At 47.4% G+C, this 16,968-nt stretch overlaps 1 protein-coding gene across 2 annotated transcripts in view; it reads left to right on the top strand.

The window, feature by feature from the left end:
• Positions 1-16,968, top strand: part of Jag1 (jagged 1) — a 35,070-nt gene that overhangs the window by 14,144 nt on the left and 3,958 nt on the right. For both annotated transcript variants that reach the window (NM_013822.5, XM_011239312.3), the window contains 18 exons: positions 542-796; positions 2,261-2,321; positions 6,054-6,184; positions 6,811-6,930; positions 7,811-7,924; positions 9,057-9,170; positions 9,767-9,880; positions 10,381-10,427; positions 10,768-10,941; positions 11,372-11,522; positions 12,448-12,612; positions 13,052-13,165; positions 13,667-13,780; positions 13,868-13,981; positions 14,149-14,265; positions 14,734-14,761; positions 15,215-15,300; positions 16,346-16,459. In NM_013822.5, coding sequence (NP_038850.1) covers positions 542-796; positions 2,261-2,321; positions 6,054-6,184; positions 6,811-6,930; positions 7,811-7,924; positions 9,057-9,170; positions 9,767-9,880; positions 10,381-10,427; positions 10,768-10,941; positions 11,372-11,522; positions 12,448-12,612; positions 13,052-13,165; positions 13,667-13,780; positions 13,868-13,981; positions 14,149-14,265; positions 14,734-14,761; positions 15,215-15,300; positions 16,346-16,459 — 2,133 coding nt within the window. The remainder of the gene's footprint in view (positions 1-541; positions 797-2,260; positions 2,322-6,053; positions 6,185-6,810; positions 6,931-7,810; positions 7,925-9,056; positions 9,171-9,766; positions 9,881-10,380; positions 10,428-10,767; positions 10,942-11,371; positions 11,523-12,447; positions 12,613-13,051; positions 13,166-13,666; positions 13,781-13,867; positions 13,982-14,148; positions 14,266-14,733; positions 14,762-15,214; positions 15,301-16,345; positions 16,460-16,968) is intronic.

Genomic DNA, 16,968 nt, shown 5'->3' with positions numbered 1-16,968 from the left:
ATCTGTTAGGGTATTTCTTGCTGCTGGCCAACATGCATTCAACATGCTTATTGTAGCTTTGAATAACAAGAGGCTAACTTAAAAAAAAAATATATATATATATATATATTTTAAAGACTTTCTTTTTTATGTATGTGAGTACACTGTTGGTGTCTTCAGACACACCAGAAGAGGGCATCTGATCCCATTACAGATGGTTGTAAGCTACCATGTGGTCGCTAGGAATTGAACTCAGGACAGTGCTCTTAACCACTGAGCCATCTATCTCTCCATCCCTGCAAGAGACTAACTCTAATGTCTTGAATGCCTACAGATCAAGGAAGAGGTGCATTTATTCAATGTTGTTTCCAGGCACCTGACAACTAGTTTGAATGGTAAATTGGCATACAAAAACGAGGGTACAGCTCTTGTTACTATTTTTTTTTAATAACAGTTTGATTTTTGTACTGTGTGTGTTTCTAGTCCGAAAGTAGGCAAAATGGTCAAATCGGAAGATGCTTATGTGACTGTTAATGAGTTTCATCTTCTTCTCCCCCTCTAGAACCTGATAGCATAATTGAAAAGGCTTCTCACTCAGGCATGATAAACCCTAGCCGGCAATGGCAGACACTGAAACAAAACACAGGGATTGCCCACTTCGAGTATCAGATCCGAGTGACCTGTGATGACCACTACTATGGCTTTGGCTGCAATAAGTTCTGTCGTCCCAGAGATGACTTCTTTGGACATTATGCCTGTGACCAGAACGGCAACAAAACTTGCATGGAAGGCTGGATGGGTCCTGATTGCAACAAAGGTATCCAAGCATGCAACTGGATGCATAAAACTGCAAATGATGTTGGCTTATCAGTTTGGGTACCAGGTTCTCACCCTTATAGCAGTCGGGTGGCAGGGTGGGATGCTGCCGCTATCATTATCTTAGACTGAAGCATGTAGATGCTGTATGTAGAAGATTCTGTTAGTGCCCTGTCTGGAGTCCCCGTTACCAGCTGGTGTCCCCATCCCCCAGCTGCTGTGAGTGTTGGCTGCTAAGAGCTCGCAGCTGCTCCTTCTCCAGGGAGTTGTCCTTGGCCAGGCAGGAGCCACTCTCTGCCCCATCCCTGCAGCGAACAGTTACTGAGTGGCTGACACGGGGGGATGGGGATGTTGGGAAGGCCAGCCTCTTTGCTTTAACACTGTGGAGTAAGATTCACACTCTGGAGGTTCCCCTGGGATCACACTGAAGTCAGACCCCAGCTGAGACCACATCCTTGCTCAGCTCCTCCTTAGGCCTCATCTGGCTCCCCATTCCTTCCTCCTATTACCAAATCTCCTCCTCAGACTGCTTCTGAGAAGAGCCTGATGCCAAACAGGACCAGGCCAAGCCAGTGGTGTTTGAACAGACAGTGCTATGGGCAATGACTGTCACTGAGCTCACATGTCACTGCAGCACGTTTCACTGGGCATCTTTGAGGTTGCGGCATTAAAGGAGGCGGGGGAAGTAGGTGGTAACCTTGGGAGTCCCTTACTGTCTTTTGCCCCTTATACTAGAATTAAATAATTCTAATTCCTAGCAATAGAGTTGGAGGTCACAGCACAACAGATGCTATGCCCTCACGGACATATAATATACCTTGGTGGTCTTGGAAAATCATTAGATAAACTCCTTCTTTTAGCTTTAAATTGTGTGGAATGATGCAGGAGAGGATATTTGGTCTCTGAGGAAGTAGTCCTGTCTCCTGGTATCTGGCGACAGTAGTTTGCTTAAACTGGAATTGATGACAGAAGGAATTGCTCAATATTTTAAAATTCAGTAGCAATTACTGAGGTTCTGTGTTCTTTTTTAAGTGTCCACTTGATTTCTTTCTTTCTGTGAGCAAGTATAGAACAGCTTGTAAGCTTACTTGTCTGCAAGATCAGCTTGCCTGGTTTTTTAGCTCCATGGGATTGTTGAAACCAGGCATTTAGTGGGAGGCTCACCTGAAAATACCATGCTAGGACCATGTTGGGGCAGGGAAGGCAAATGAATGAATGAATATCTTCATTTTTCCTCTTGATGAGGGGGGAACTAGGCCCTGACAGGGCTCAAGGAATAAGCATGTTGAGGAACCCCCTAATCATTTGTCCCCAAACAATGTTGTGACTTGAGGTTCTACTAACATGGCCTTGGAGTTTGAACCTGGATTTATTGGGCCCCCAATTCTATGTACTAGACCATTTACATAACTGTGGCCCGAAAGGCATAGACAGCGCTAATGTAACTTTCCGATTTTTTTTCCAGCTATCTGCCGACAGGGCTGCAGTCCCAAGCATGGGTCTTGTAAACTTCCAGGTGACTGCAGGTAAATGACCAACTAATTGAACTCTAGTAATCAATCACTTTCTCCCCTCCCCACCCCACCCCTGCCCTTTCTCTCCCTTTCTCTTTGATGCAAGACAGAAAAACTGACTTCCTTATGAATGTGCCTCGTTATTTTCTTTGGAGGATGAAAAAATTAGGGGAAAACACAAAACAAAACAAGCACATGAGAAGCATAATGAATCATACCAGCTGTTTGGTGGAATGCACCCTTCTTCATTGGTGCTGGCGGGTGGGTTTAGTCAAAACCCCAAACCAAAATCCTTAATGGGCATAGCTGGCATCTTTGTGTATTAACTGTTCTGTAAATTGGTAAGACCTATTTGTAATCTTCCTTAAGTGCTAATGTACTGGACTGGGACGAAGCTTTGTTTCCCCTGTCTCCTCCTCCACCCTGGCTTTTCCTCTGGCACCCTCCCCCACTTTTCCCATCAATAGGCAAAAGTCCAGCATTCTTTAGAATGGGATTAGTACAATCTCCTGGCCCCTTTGCAGTGGGAGCTGCGCTGTTGCTGGAGGTTAATGGCTGTGCTGGAATCTGCTCGGTGGAGCCTGATGAATGTAGACTTTGCTGCTGGCCTTTGAAGTCTGCTCTTTATGGTCCAGGGACAATACTGAAACCAAACGGAAACCTACCCAGCCTGTTTCCCCTTCCGATGCCGGTTTTGGGGGCTTTTTGAAATGTACATTATGCCAATTTGGAAAAAGACTTGTTTCAGGAAATACCTTTGGGGTCTGTGGCATTTTTGACTGGTCTCAGGCTTTATTCTCCCTGAAGCCTTTCAGAATTAGCAAATTTGATGAGACACTAAGTGGACCCTCTTCAAGTCCTGTCACCTTTGCTCTGAAAGGCTGCACTGACTTGAGCCAAAGACAGTTTTGAAACAGTCTAAAGGCACAAACCCATAGAAGGAGGTGCCTGGTGCCCTTACTAAAACAAAACAAAACAAAAAAACAGTTTTTGGTCACCAAACTGTAGAATTTACAGAGAATTGTTAGAAGTGCAGGTTCCCAGTTCCCACAACTGGCACAGATTTCCCAGGCCTTGGTTGGGCCTAGGAGTCTGTATTTGACAACTTTGCTCAGTGATTTATCCCTCAGCAAACACGCGGGCTACTGCTTTAACCAGCCACCCATAGGTTTAACCTTGATGACTCTTAGCCCCACCCTGAGTTCTCTTCCCCAACCATGGGAGTGCAAACTTGATGCTTAAGAGATCCAAGGCAGCGGGAGTAAACTAAGAACAGGTTGTCCTGGAATTGTTTCTTCCTGCTTTTGAAAGTTGATTTCCAGGAAGCCTGAATAGGATTTGCCCACTAAGGAACGGGCCTGGTCACAGCTGACCCGGCATCCAACAGCATCTTTGTCAGAGGTGGAGCAGAAACCTACCTTCAATGACTCTGCTAATTAAGGCTGTTCTGGAGAAAGTAAGAGCGCTAGTTATTCTCCAGCCTCTGAGCCTGCTCCCTGCTCCGATAGCATCAGCGAGATGTGTGCTACTGTCATCAGAATAAACACCCTGCTGGGCAGGGGAGGGCCCTCCTAGCCAGAACAACAGGCTTTGTTTCCAGAATTGAGCCCTTTCTCTTTCGAAGTCTCACCTCCCACTCCCTGCCCAGACATGCACCAGTGCTCTTATTTACTTAAGGTGCAACTTTCCCACACGCCATTTGCATAGTCTCCCAGCCCAGTTCCTTCTCTCTGCCTTGAAAGAAAATCAAAACAGAACCTTCCAGCTAAGGAAGTTCAGGTTGAGTCCTGCTCCCGAAATAGTTGCATTACAAGTTACCTGTAAGTTGTCTTTTGGGTTATGTATTACATGAGCTTTGTTGTTGTTGTTGTTGTTGTTGTTGACTCACCCACAGGAGAAAACTTCACTGATTTTGTTGGTCTCAGGTGGACTTGGGTTGTCCCTTACTGGGTGTACAGACTGGTTTCGTGCCAGCCTGACAATAATATCAAACTTAATTATGAATCATCATCTCCAGAACGTCAGCTTCTCATGGGGCTGCTAATCATCTATCATTACCCCGGGATAACGTGGTAGATGCCTCTGTTAGGGTCAGGATTTTTATTTGTTCTTGTTTGAAGTCATCCATGGCCTCCTATGGTTGCTTTTTTAGGCTTGGGCATTGAGCCTTCATTAATTAGGAGGTTGGTTGGGTCCTCAGCCGTCCGGCTTGGTTTTATTAGGCAAACTGAAGACGTGTAGTGACGCTTCACTTGGGACAACGCGGGAGGACAGAGGATTGTGGTCCCATCAGTTACCTCATGTCTTCTAAGCTAAGAATATTGATCTGACAGAATGGCTTCCCACCCTCCTACCTCCCACTGACTTGGGTGTCTGCCTCTGAAGAGAATGGTTCCCATCTAGTGGCATACTCTGTCCTTAGATCAGTCTTTTCAATAGTCATTTGTCATTTAAACTGATGGTCTAGTTTAGAGATGCCAGACTCCTGTGTCTGATTAACTTTTAAGCCCCACATTCTAGTGGTTGTCTGTCGGTGTTTGGGTGTAGATAGAGGTTAGGAAGTAGTCAGGATTCTCAAGGGTTCAGTGGCTTCTCAGCCTGGGTGATTAGCTAATAGCTAGATTTCTATAATTTTCCCATGACCAGGATTTGCTCCTTTGCCTCCAGCTCTCTGGAACTGAAAGCAAAGTTCCTCCCCTCCCCCTCCGCCCCCGCCCCCCGCTCCCCGCCCCCCAAGAGTCACAGCAGAGAAGTTCACAGGGCTTTGGATCTGATCCTGCATTTCCCTAGGCCCTGCTCTGGGCTGATTCTGCAGGCCCAACATCTGCTCCATCTTCACTCTGTTATCAGCATGCCGGTGGGTGGCTGGGCCCTGCCTTTCCAAGAGGGCCCTTTGTTAAAGCTTGATTTTGAGAGGGAGGTTCAAATTGCAGAGGGCTTGAAACTAACTTAAGGGGAAAGTGGTTTTGAGACCTTGCCCTGTCCCACCCCAGGTGAAGGTTCATGTTTGTGGTTTTGTTTGGGCATCAGACATTCCATCTGACCTCAAAAGAAGTCTTGAACTCTTAGAAAGGAGACCCAGCTCCCTCAAAGCTAGACAAATCAAGCTTGGCCCCTCTCTTCTGACCCCCCCCCTCTTTTTTTCTAAAGTGAAAAATAACTATAAATCAGCATGCCTGGCTTGGGTAATGGGTCATAAATTATATATGAATTGGTTCCCAGTGTTGCCGTTCCCCGTTCCCCTCTCTCCTTCCTACAGAGATTGGTTTAGAGATCCAGGGCTCTGTAAGGAGGCCATTCTCCTTCCCATTTGAGTCTACAAAACCAGCGAGGTGCTACCCTGGCACCCTGTGGCCCTGAATCCTGTGCACTCTGAGCAGAGTGGGGCTTCATGTGCATTGTTGCAGAGCTGCACAGCTGGTGTCACCAGAGGCTCCTTCCCTTGTATGGTCTGTCCTGATGAGGACTTGGGATTGATTTATTCCCATCCCCACCCCTTGGTTCAATTCCTGAGAGACTGAGAAGAGAATGGCTTTGTGCAGGGCACCCCATGCTGGCCGCTCCCTGGATAGCTCTTCTTTTGTCAGGGTATGCTGAGAGGACACACTTTGGGCCAACTGTGAGGTTACTCATACAGAACCCTGTGAAAGTCTGAAAAATCTGCCATCCTGTCCTTTTCAGGGGGCAAAACCCAGAAATAGCTGTGTGTTGTAACTATGTGCATCCCCGGCTGTTTGTCTGCAGGTGCCAGTACGGTTGGCAGGGCCTGTACTGCGACAAGTGCATCCCGCACCCAGGATGTGTCCACGGCACCTGCAATGAACCCTGGCAGTGCCTCTGTGAGACCAACTGGGGTGGACAGCTCTGTGACAAAGGTATGACCATTGTGAAGCCTTGGGGGGTGGCATGAGGGCTTAGTGGGCGGGAACTGAGGTTATGGGACAGGTTATGTATGTGAACAGACACCGTGACCAAGGCAACTCTAATAAGGACAACATTTCATGGGGGCTGGCTTACAGGTTCAGAGGTTCAGTCCATTATCACCAAGGTGGGAGCATAGCAGCATCCAGGCAGGCATGGCACAGGAGAAGCTGAGAGTTCTAAATCTTCATCTGAAGGCTGCTAGCAAAGTACTGTCTTCCAGGCAGCTAGGGTGAGGGTCTTAAAGCCCACGCCCACCAGTGACACACCCTCTAATAGTGCCATTCTCTGGGCCAAGCATATGCAAACCGTCACAAACAGTAATAGCCACTCTGTATTTTTGGTGTTGCTGGGGCAACCCAGGTCCTCTGAGATGTTAGTGCTCAGCTGTAGCCACACCCCTGGCCCTGTTTAAGTTGTTATAGGGGCTCTTATTAGGAATGTGTTTCAATTTGCCTTTAAAGTTGGTTTATTTGGGGATAAGCCATATTTTTTTAAAATGGCATGGCCTAGAACTGGGATCAATTAGGAGTTTTTTTCCCTAACTTTGGTTTTTTTTTTTTTTTTTTTTTTTTGGCAGATCTGAATTACTGTGGGACTCATCAGCCCTGTCTCAACCGGGGAACATGTAGCAACACTGGGCCTGACAAATACCAGTGCTCCTGCCCAGAGGGCTACTCGGGCCCCAACTGTGAAATTGGTAAGTGGCCGAGCTGGGAGGGGGAGGGGTCCCTTTGCGTTTGTGTCCTGCACATCCAGTTTCAAAACCAAATAGGTTTTTGTTTGTTTGTTTGTTTGTTTTGATTCACTTTTTTTTTTAAAAAAAGACACAAAATTGGGTGGGTAGAAAAGGGGTGTTGGCTGTGATAGGATTTGGGGGGAGGAGTGAATATGATCAAAAGTATATTGTAGGAAATTCTTAAAATATTTAAAAATTTGGAGCTGGAAAGTGGTAGCTTAAGGTCACAGGTGGATGATCACCAAAGGATCCAAGGATGTTTTTGTAGCTAAATTCAGTGACGCAGTGAAGAGGTGCAGGACAGAGCTAGACAAGTGGTGAGAAGACGCTAGATTATCCTATTTAAATCACTACAGATGGCATTATTTTGATATGGCCTTCATAATATTCATGGAGAAACATGATACGTGAGTGTGAGTGTGTGTGTGTATGTATGTGAGAGACAGACAGACAGACAGATGGAGAGAGAGAGAGACTATACACTGAACTCACTTGTGAAAAAGAAGAAAACCGCTTCAAAGTTGAGACTGGTTATCCCAGACCTTCTGTGAACCTATGAAATCCCCAACACTTTGTGTTGAGTAGGTTGCAGGCTTTTAAATGAACCGGAGTTCTAAAAAGGTATTGAAATCTGCCTTGAGCCAGCTTAGTTGGAGAGTGTCTTCCCTTTTGCGTCACAGCACAGCATTGTTACATCTCAAGCTTGCTTTTGTTGTTGGTTTGTCATCGGCTTCAACTAGTCGCAGAGGCAGGGGACTGGCCCTTGGAGGGAAGGGCCAGTTTTACCGCATTTTACCGCGTTGTTTTACCACCTTGCTGACTGTCTTTCTCTTGTATGCAGCTGAGCATGCTTGTCTCTCTGACCCCTGCCATAACCGAGGCAGCTGCAAGGAGACCTCCTCAGGCTTTGAGTGTGAGTGTTCTCCAGGCTGGACTGGCCCCACGTGTTCCACAAGTAAGTCAGTCCAGGTTTTGCCATGTGCCTGTTCTGCAAGGTTATTGTGTTGAGAGGGAGGGTTGGTGGGAGAGACTTAGGCTGTTCAATATATCTATCTTGGTGACAGAGGGCTGGGTGCATTCGACAGGTTAGTGGCTGGTCTAGTAGCTCTTGTATGATTCCTAGAATCTCTTTCCTACCCACTAAGGTGGCTGGTGATGTCTGTGGTAGAAATCAATCAGATTCCCTTGCATGTGTGTTTGGAGTGGTCTCCTCCAATCCTATAGGAAAGGAATTTAGATCAACTACTGAATGTTGTCTTGAGGTGCCACTTTGCTTTGAGGCTTGGCCATATTATTGGGGTACTTTTCAGTGAAGAACTCTGGTCATATATGATCTCCTCCAGAATTAGGCAGTCTGTGGTCTTTAGAGAGTTAGTTCCTGAAACTTTGAGGGTTACCGAAGCCTGATAATCTACTGTCTTTGACACCTTAGGAGCAGTGTGTGGCATGGCTAAGATTGTTCTGGAGGCTGTAGGTGCTTCTGTGACTAATGGAACTCAGCAGGCCTTTCAACCTTTCCTGGGCCGTCTTTAACCAGGGAAGCAGCAGTTCCCATTTGGGAGGGTTGTTATATAGTCTTGGTGAGCAAATTTGTGAAGAGTGTGTGGCACACATTGTAAATGAATGAGATCTCTGGCAGGGGCTCAGAAAAATCTTCTAAGGAAATCACAGGCCTAAGATTTCTCTATGTGTAAAGAAGAATGCCTTTTCCATGCCTCCTCTTGGTGTGCAGCCTCTGAACCATGAAGGAAAGAGTTCTTTTAAAAGTGAAGATTAAGCAGATAAGAATGTCCCTTGTCACCACTGAGTTGATGCCCTGTGTGTCTCCGGCTATCTTTCTTTCCCTCGATGCTTAGGGACGGATTAACTGAACTAGGGCAGTGAGGGATTTCAAGCTAAAATAAGGGCTTGGGTCCTTTCATCACCTCCCTTCCCTGTTGTGGCTTTTCTTAGATTTGTAGCAGGTGTCCGTCCGGTTCCTAGGTGAAGACTCTTCTTGTGGAGAGTGCTGTTGCATTATCTAATTGCCAAGTGGATCAAATGAAATTAAATTGCCGCCCCTTTCTTGTTCTCATTGCATTGGACAGACATCGATGACTGTTCTCCAAATAACTGTTCCCATGGGGGCACCTGCCAGGATCTGGTGAATGGATTCAAGTGTGTGTGCCCGCCCCAGTGGACTGGCAAGACTTGTCAGTTAGGTAAGGAAACTCTCGTGACTGTAATTCTTTGCCAAGGTTGGCTGTGCTCCTCAGAGCTGTGAGGAGGGACGAGCATGTGGCCAGCAGTGTGTGCGTATCTGTATCCCATCATACGAAGTAATTTATTATCAGGGTCTAACGAGCCTGGGAGAAATACCTTGCATGCAAATGGCCTAGGGTTTTTAGGTCCTGTGGGAAAGCCCTGGGATTCCTTGAACCATGTCAATTGTCCCAGGAGTGTTCAGCTGGGTTCTAAACAGGGATGACCTCGTGAGGAACGAGCTGTCTGCATTCTTTTTGCCACATTTAAAGCCCAGCAACTGGATTGTGCTGGGTTTTGCACACAAGTGCCTGGTGGCTTGCTGTTTGTCAGCCAGCAGCCCAAAAGAAAGTTATCAATTAGCAACCCTTGATGGATAAAGGCTGGGAGAGGGTTCCAACGCTCCAAATAGAAGACACCTCCTATTTCTTATTTAGCTAGCTTGTTAAAATGTCTCATATTTCAGACCAGCACTATGGTGTTTTCATTTCAAGGGGACAGCAGTGGGGTGGGGGCAGTCCCCCATTTGTCACTGTTCATCCTTGCTGCTTTTCAGATGCAAATGAGTGCGAGGCCAAACCTTGTGTAAATGCCAGATCCTGTAAGAATCTGATTGCCAGCTACTACTGTGATTGCCTTCCTGGCTGGATGGGTCAGAACTGTGACATAAGTGAGTGACTTTGTTTTGATTTTCATGAAACTTGGGTGACAAGTCTTTTTTCCATTCATCCCCCTCCAACCCCTGCTCGGGTTCTGGGACTCTTTTCCCCTTACTTTGTGATGTTAAGGACGGAACCCACAGCTTCTTGATATAAGCTGTTTAAGCACCTTCCAGCTGAATAGAAGGAAAAACCTTATTAGGGGGAGGGGAAGGGAATGTTTTTGGAGAGGGAGGGGCCAGGCTAAAGCAGTAAGGAAAACATACAATTTATCAGGCTTGTTAGTTGCTAAAATTGGGCATATTCTGATAAGGTGATGAGAACAATGAGGTGAAGTTTCACTCCCTCGTCTGGGAGGATTAGGGAGGGTCCCCACCCTGTGGCATAGCCTTATCTCACCGGAAGCACAGGGAAATCTGATTGAAACTTTTATCAGTCTTGTACTTTTCAGGTGAACCCGAATTCAATGTCACGTGCCTCCTTAATGTGACGGCTTGTTTATTTTTTTCAGATATCAATGACTGCCTTGGCCAGTGTCAGAATGACGCCTCCTGTCGGGTACGTAAGTCATTGCTTGAACAGAAACCTTGTCATTGCTTGAACAGAAACCTTGCTTGACACATGACAACAATCTTTTAAGATTTATGTGACACGGGAGAGTCTTGCTCCTATGGGATTTAAAATGCTGGTGAGAAGCTGAGTCCCTCACCAACCCTAGCTTGTCAGGAGCCTCTTAAAGGCAGGCATTCGGAACCGCTAGTCTGGGCCCAGGCTTAGCACGAGGCCATTTCAGTGAATGGCCTGAACCACAGCAGTCTTGTCAAATCCCTGACGACGTCCTGGGTTCGTGGATACATAGATAAATATGTATGTGTTTCTCCCCCTTCTCTTCTCCCAGGATTTGGTTAATGGTTATCGCTGTATCTGTCCACCTGGCTATGCAGGCGATCACTGTGAGAGAGACATCGATGAGTGTGCTAGCAACCCCTGCTTGAATGGGGGTCACTGTCAGAATGAAATCAACAGATTCCAGTGTCTCTGTCCCACTGGTTTCTCTGGAAACCTCTGTCAGGTGAGCGGAGGCAAAAACTTCAGGTCACCAAGCTTTAGTGTTGAACCCTATTCTCCATCACCATTCTTTCCCCTCCTTGCCCCACTCTAGTTGTTTAGACCCCTGACACCAACTAGCACCCCACTGACTGGAGGATGTCTGCTAGACAAATGCTGTAGAAGGCAGAGTTGAATGATTTCTTATTGATTACTGTGGCCTGTTTGCTTGGCTGAGTGTCATCCCATAGCCCTGTTTTCTATGCTGTCACCGTGCCCTGGGCTTTAATGCTTTCCTGGGACCTGACGACCTTAAGGGTTACATGGGTGTATTCTGTATAGGGGGTCTCCTTGTGGAAGGGGTTGGAGCAATCAATTGTTTACTGCCCAGAGAAGTGATGATGACGCCTTTGTTTTCCTTTGATCTGCTCCTTCCCACTCTTGCCATATGGCAGCTGGACATCGATTACTGCGAGCCCAACCCTTGCCAGAATGGCGCCCAGTGCTACAATCGTGCCAGTGACTATTTCTGCAAGTGCCCCGAGGACTATGAGGGCAAGAACTGCTCACACCTGAAAGACCACTGCCGTACCACCACCTGCGAAGGTATCTCCCTCACCCAGGGCCCATCTATCCACAGATGGGCTCCTGCCACCTCCCCCTAGAGCTCTGATAAGTGGTAAATGGGTGAGGAAGGTTTTCAGATGAAACTTAATCTGATCACTTAGGGAAACAAAACCATACGGAGGTAATCTGTCAGGCTGCTGTTGGGAGAGCCCGAGTACCGTTGCCCAAGGGAGAGAATGTGAAATCCATTTATCATCCCAGTTCAGAGGTGGCCAAGTTTGTGACAGAAGAGAAGAATTGCTCTGAGGAGCGCTGTCAGCAGGGGTCTATAGCAGTGGGGAAGTTAGGCGTTTGTATCAGTTATTGTAGCCATGGCTGGCTATTGGTGCTTGAGACACTTTTTTGGAGTAGTTCATATAAAAATACGTACACGTGGCCTATGGCTACTATATTGGGAGGCATAACTTAAAGACTTGTCTAGATAGGTTTGTCCTTTAGTTTTGGTTAAGATGAAGGAGGGCTGGACAGTGGTGGCGCACGCCTTTAGTCCCAGCACTCAGGAGGCAGAGGCAGGCAGTTCTCTGAATTGGAAGCAAGCCTGGTCTACAAAATGAGTTCCAGGACAGCCAGGGCTACACAGAGAAACCCTGTCAAGGGGGAAGCTGGGGTGGGGTAGCAGGGAAGTATAGAGGTGACCTTCTTTGACAAGCATTTAACATGAGATAGATATTAAGGTGCCATTAAAAGAAACTTAAAAAGACTTTCTGTCCACTTGGGAGTCTTACATTTTACCTGTCATAAGAACATTGTTGGGTTTTAGTTCCCAAGCACCTCTTGATGAGTTAACTCATTAGCCCAAGGAGTGGCCCTATCCAATCAGGCAGGCATACATGGGCTAAGTCCTCTACTTAGAAATGCTGTCGGTGGGTATGTGGCTGGAGTCTGATCCCAAGCCTGTGTTCAGTGATTGACAGCTGCACTGTGGCCATGGCCTCCAACGACACGCCTGAAGGGGTGCGGTATATCTCTTCTAACGTCTGTGGTCCCCATGGGAAGTGCAAGAGCCAGTCGGGAGGCAAATTCACCTGTGACTGTAACAAAGGCTTCACCGGCACCTACTGCCATGAAAGTAAGATTCCACTTGGAACGGGGGAGCCCAGTGGGTACCCAGCTTGGGGGAGCAGATGTATTTGAATTGCTTTAGGAAGAAAATAAGGTAGAGGACAAGTAGTGGCTTCCTTAGGCCCCTGATGGAGGCATTAGTCAGTTGATAAGACCACCAATAGTCTCTTGAGCTCTTCAAGATGATTTTGGAATGTTGTAGAACCTTCCTTTATTTGAGTGGTCCCTCTTTTCTATAGAAGCTTTCCCCCCAGGCCTACCAAATAAGCCAATGTGTGAGGGTCTTAAAATGGGGAGGTACCATCTAGAAGCCCCGGCACAGAAAGGGTAGTGATGTATCCAGGTACGTTTGCTAAGGAGGCAGCTGTGACAATGACCAGGCGGTGCCCCGGTGGCTGCATGACTGGCCCTTCGGCTCCTCAGTTTGCCCATGCTTCCTTTCCCAGATATCAACGACTGCGAGAGCAACCCCTGTAAAAACGGTGGCACCTGCATCGATGGCGTTAACTCCTACAAGTGTATCTGTAGTGACGGCTGGGAGGGAGCGCACTGTGAGAACAGTGAGTCTGCTGCTGCTTTTGGGGACAGATGGCTCCAGGGTGAGGGCTCGGGGTAGAGCAGGGATAACACCTTCCCTTGGGGGAAGCCCTTTTTTTTTTTTTTTCCAGAGATTTCTATTATGGTGGCTGTAATGATCTCCTGTATCTCCTTGGTATTTATTAAGGCTGCTGGGCAGTAGTGGGAGGAGCCACCACTGGGGGATGATAGAATTAGATTGGCAGTTAGGTTCTTTCCAGGCACGTATTCTGACTTGTTGACATTTCTGACCATCTTGATTTTAATTGCCATGGGCATTCCGGAGGATTGTGTGCTCTTTATAACTTGTATTCTTTCCGCCTAGCCGAGAACTTGTCTAAAAGGTTGATGATGAAGTTGAGGTCCTAGGACATCTCACTTGTTCTTGGAAGATAGCATAGAAAGCCAGGGTTGGATCTTCTCATAGTCGAGCTTTGCCCCTTATCATGACGGACTTCTTCAGCCTTGTGTCTCTTTGGTTCTAGACATAAATGACTGTAGCCAGAACCCTTGTCACTACGGGGGTACATGTCGAGACCTGGTCAATGACTTTTACTGTGACTGCAAAAATGGCTGGAAAGGAAAGACTTGCCATTCCCGTAAGTGTTGCTGCCGGGGTCTCCTGTCTGTCTTCTGAGGGAGGGGAACTCTCTAGCAGAGAGACTCATGCTAAGGTCTTTCTTCAGGTGACAGCCAGTGTGACGAAGCCACGTGTAATAATGGTGGTACCTGCTATGATGAAGTGGACACGTTTAAGTGCATGTGTCCCGGTGGCTGGGAAGGAACAACCTGTAATATAGGTAACCTTCTGCCCCCTAGGTGGGATTTGCTGCGGGCAAGGCTATTGTCTGAGGTGGTCTGCCGCCAGGCTCTTAGGAAATGATCATTTCCTTGGGTCTGGTTCTGCCCCTTAGACCACCTTGGATCCTCTGGAAAAGGGTGGTCTTAACCTGTTTTTGTTTTATAGCTAGAAACAGTAGCTGCCTGCCGAACCCCTGTCATAATGGAGGTACCTGCGTGGTCAATGGAGACTCCTTCACCTGTGTCTGCAAAGAAGGCTGGGAGGGGCCTATTTGTACTCAAAGTGAGTGGCCTCCCCTGAACTCTTTCTGGGTTGCTGCAGCCTACCCAAAATACCCATGGGGACTTGGAATCGAAACCAGAAGCACAGCTGTTTGATGTCTGCTTTCGTATCACCTGGGTCCTTACTAATGACTTGATGGGCTGCAGCCCTGACCTGGGCATGAGAAAGTTCCCTGGGAGATAAGTGGAGACAGATGCTGACTCTGTTCCCAGCCGCGGGTCTGACCAGCAGCCTGCCTCCTCCCATTCTCAGCCCTCCCTACTCCCTGTTCCCTACAAGGGCCTCTTCCTGTATACATGTGTCCCACAGCAAATGAAACTGAGTATGGTCCAGGCCTGCTTCCAATTTAGACTAGGTTTTCGGCGTATTTGACTGGTATTAAGTGTGACTTTTATCATTTGGGTGCTATGGAAATAAGTAAATGGTGCTGTGATGGAGACCCCCAAGGCTGTTGTCTTTTCTTTGCAGATACCAACGACTGCAGTCCCCATCCTTGGTAAGTGCGGCAACCTCTTAAGCTGGTTCTTGGCTGTTAGGATGCATGGGAATCTCCCGGGATGATGCTGAAAATGTAGGTTCTGATTCAGGAGGTCTGCGGTGGGGCTGTGTGTTTCTAACAAGCTCCCAGGTGACCCTGCCCTGCTGCTCCGCGGACCACACTTTAATTATCCAGGTTGTGTCTTCATTTAGTGCAATGATTCTCAACCTCAGGCTGCACAGGGGAATCACCTGGGGAGCTTTTAAAAGTCCCAATCCCTGGGTTGCGACTGAGACCTAGGAAATGAGATTCTCAGGGGGTAGGACCCAGGCATCAGTATTTTTAAGCTCCTCGGTCAGCAGCAGATATGGCCTGGGGTGAAAGCCTGTGTTTGTGGCAGGCACGGCTTCCAAGTGCTGGGTATGTTGTGGACCTGGATGTCGGTAACTAAGGTCACCTTTGGTTTCTTAGTTACAATAGCGGGACCTGTGTGGACGGAGACAACTGGTATCGGTGCGAATGTGCCCCGGGTTTTGCTGGGCCAGACTGCAGGATAAGTAAGTGTCACTGTATCTGATGTCCCCTTGTCTGTCCTCCTCAGCATTCAAATCTTTCCTCTTTAAAAACAATGAAGACCATAATTCCAAATAACCCTGACAACTCAAGCCCTCTCCTCCCTCTAGCTTGGATTTAAAAGTCCCTCGCTGTTGTCCTCCCTCGTCATTCTCTGGGTGGCACAGCCTTCTTTGTTCTCGGGGAGAGTGCCAACCATAGAATTTGACAATTAAGCTATGAGAGAGCCCTGAGGGAAAAAAGTGTATGCATCCCTCGTGATTAGCATGAAATTATGGCCAAGCCATTGTCCATGAAGACGGCTGTCTCTGGCTCCATAGACTGTTTTGTAGTGGGTTTGACCAGGCCCCAGAGAAACAATTAGTAGGATCAAGGAGTAAGGTTTTTTCTTAGTGTTTGTTTTGTTTGTTTTTCTTTTTGCCTACTTTTTAAAACATCTTTTTCCCACACAAAACAGTGTAGGAAAACTCTTATTTTTGTTGTTGTTGTTTTTTTTTTTCCTCAAAACTTTAAAATGTTAGTTGTATTTGAAGTCCCATAATCTGAGATGGGCTGGACTTGAGCACTAGGTGAGTAAGTTATATCTGTTTCACCTTCTAAAGCGGGTTTGGCAAAGGCATCTGTCCCACCTGTTTTTGTAAATGAAGTTTATTGGCACTTGGCTGTCCTTACTTGGGCTTGTCTATTTCCTGCATCTGCTTACAGGGTGCCACCAGACACCACTGGTTATGACCGACTTTATGGCCTATGAAGTTAAAATGCTCGCTCTGACCCATTTTCAGGGAACGATGGTCAGCCTTGGTGTAAAGTCAGAGGAGAGAGAAGCTAAGGGAAAATTGCTCCCTTTGCAGAGGTTCTCAGATTTAGGAATCAGAACTGTTGTGGTCTTTGGTAGTCAGGGGCTGGTACAGGCTTTGTGTGTTGTGTGCATGGAAATTCACCAAGTTTGTATCAGCATTTGGATGCTTTTGGGCAATGTCTGTGAAAAAACTTCCCACCGAAGTCTGAACTTGACCTCATTTCTCCTAGACATCAATGAGTGCCAGTCTTCCCCTTGTGCCTTTGGGGCCACCTGTGTGGATGAGATCAATGGCTACCAGTGTATCTGCCCTCCAGGACATAGTGGTGCCAAGTGCCATGAAGGTAGGCATGCCAGGGTGTGTCTTCTGAATTGAGTGGGCTTCACAGTTACCACAGCTCACAGTGGGGGGGGGGGGTGCACCATGCTCAACGGGGAAGGGAACAAAGCAGGGTGGTACCTATGGGTTTCTGTTGCCACTTAGTTGCCATGTAACAAAGTTCCTTAAAACCCAATAGCTTGCAGTATCCATTTTTGTGGCTTGTAGCATGATAGCTGGGCAGAGCACTGATTCCAGGCGCAGTTCTGGTCAACTGGTCCTTAGCTATCTCTGAGGCATGTTCTTCTTCTCATGATAGATGGCAGGCACACGGGAGGCCAGCTCAACTGGGAAAGCTCTGTTACAGGGCCTCTCGGGTCACATCTGCTGAGACTGCTTTAGTCAAGTGACCCAAGTGAGCAGTCAGAGGGGATGGATGGCCAGTGCACGTGCCTGACATTGTGGGAGGAGCTGTCATCACGTGGCAGAGGAAGGACACGGGTGTAACCAATTTCTTAACAGGGAGGGGGTAAA

Source organism: Mus musculus, chromosome 2, assembly GCF_000001635.26.
Source record: "Mus musculus strain C57BL/6J chromosome 2, GRCm38.p6 C57BL/6J".
Lineage (NCBI taxonomy): Eukaryota > Metazoa > Chordata > Mammalia > Rodentia > Muridae > Mus > Mus musculus.
This window is presented reverse-complemented; position numbering and strand designations above follow the sequence as displayed.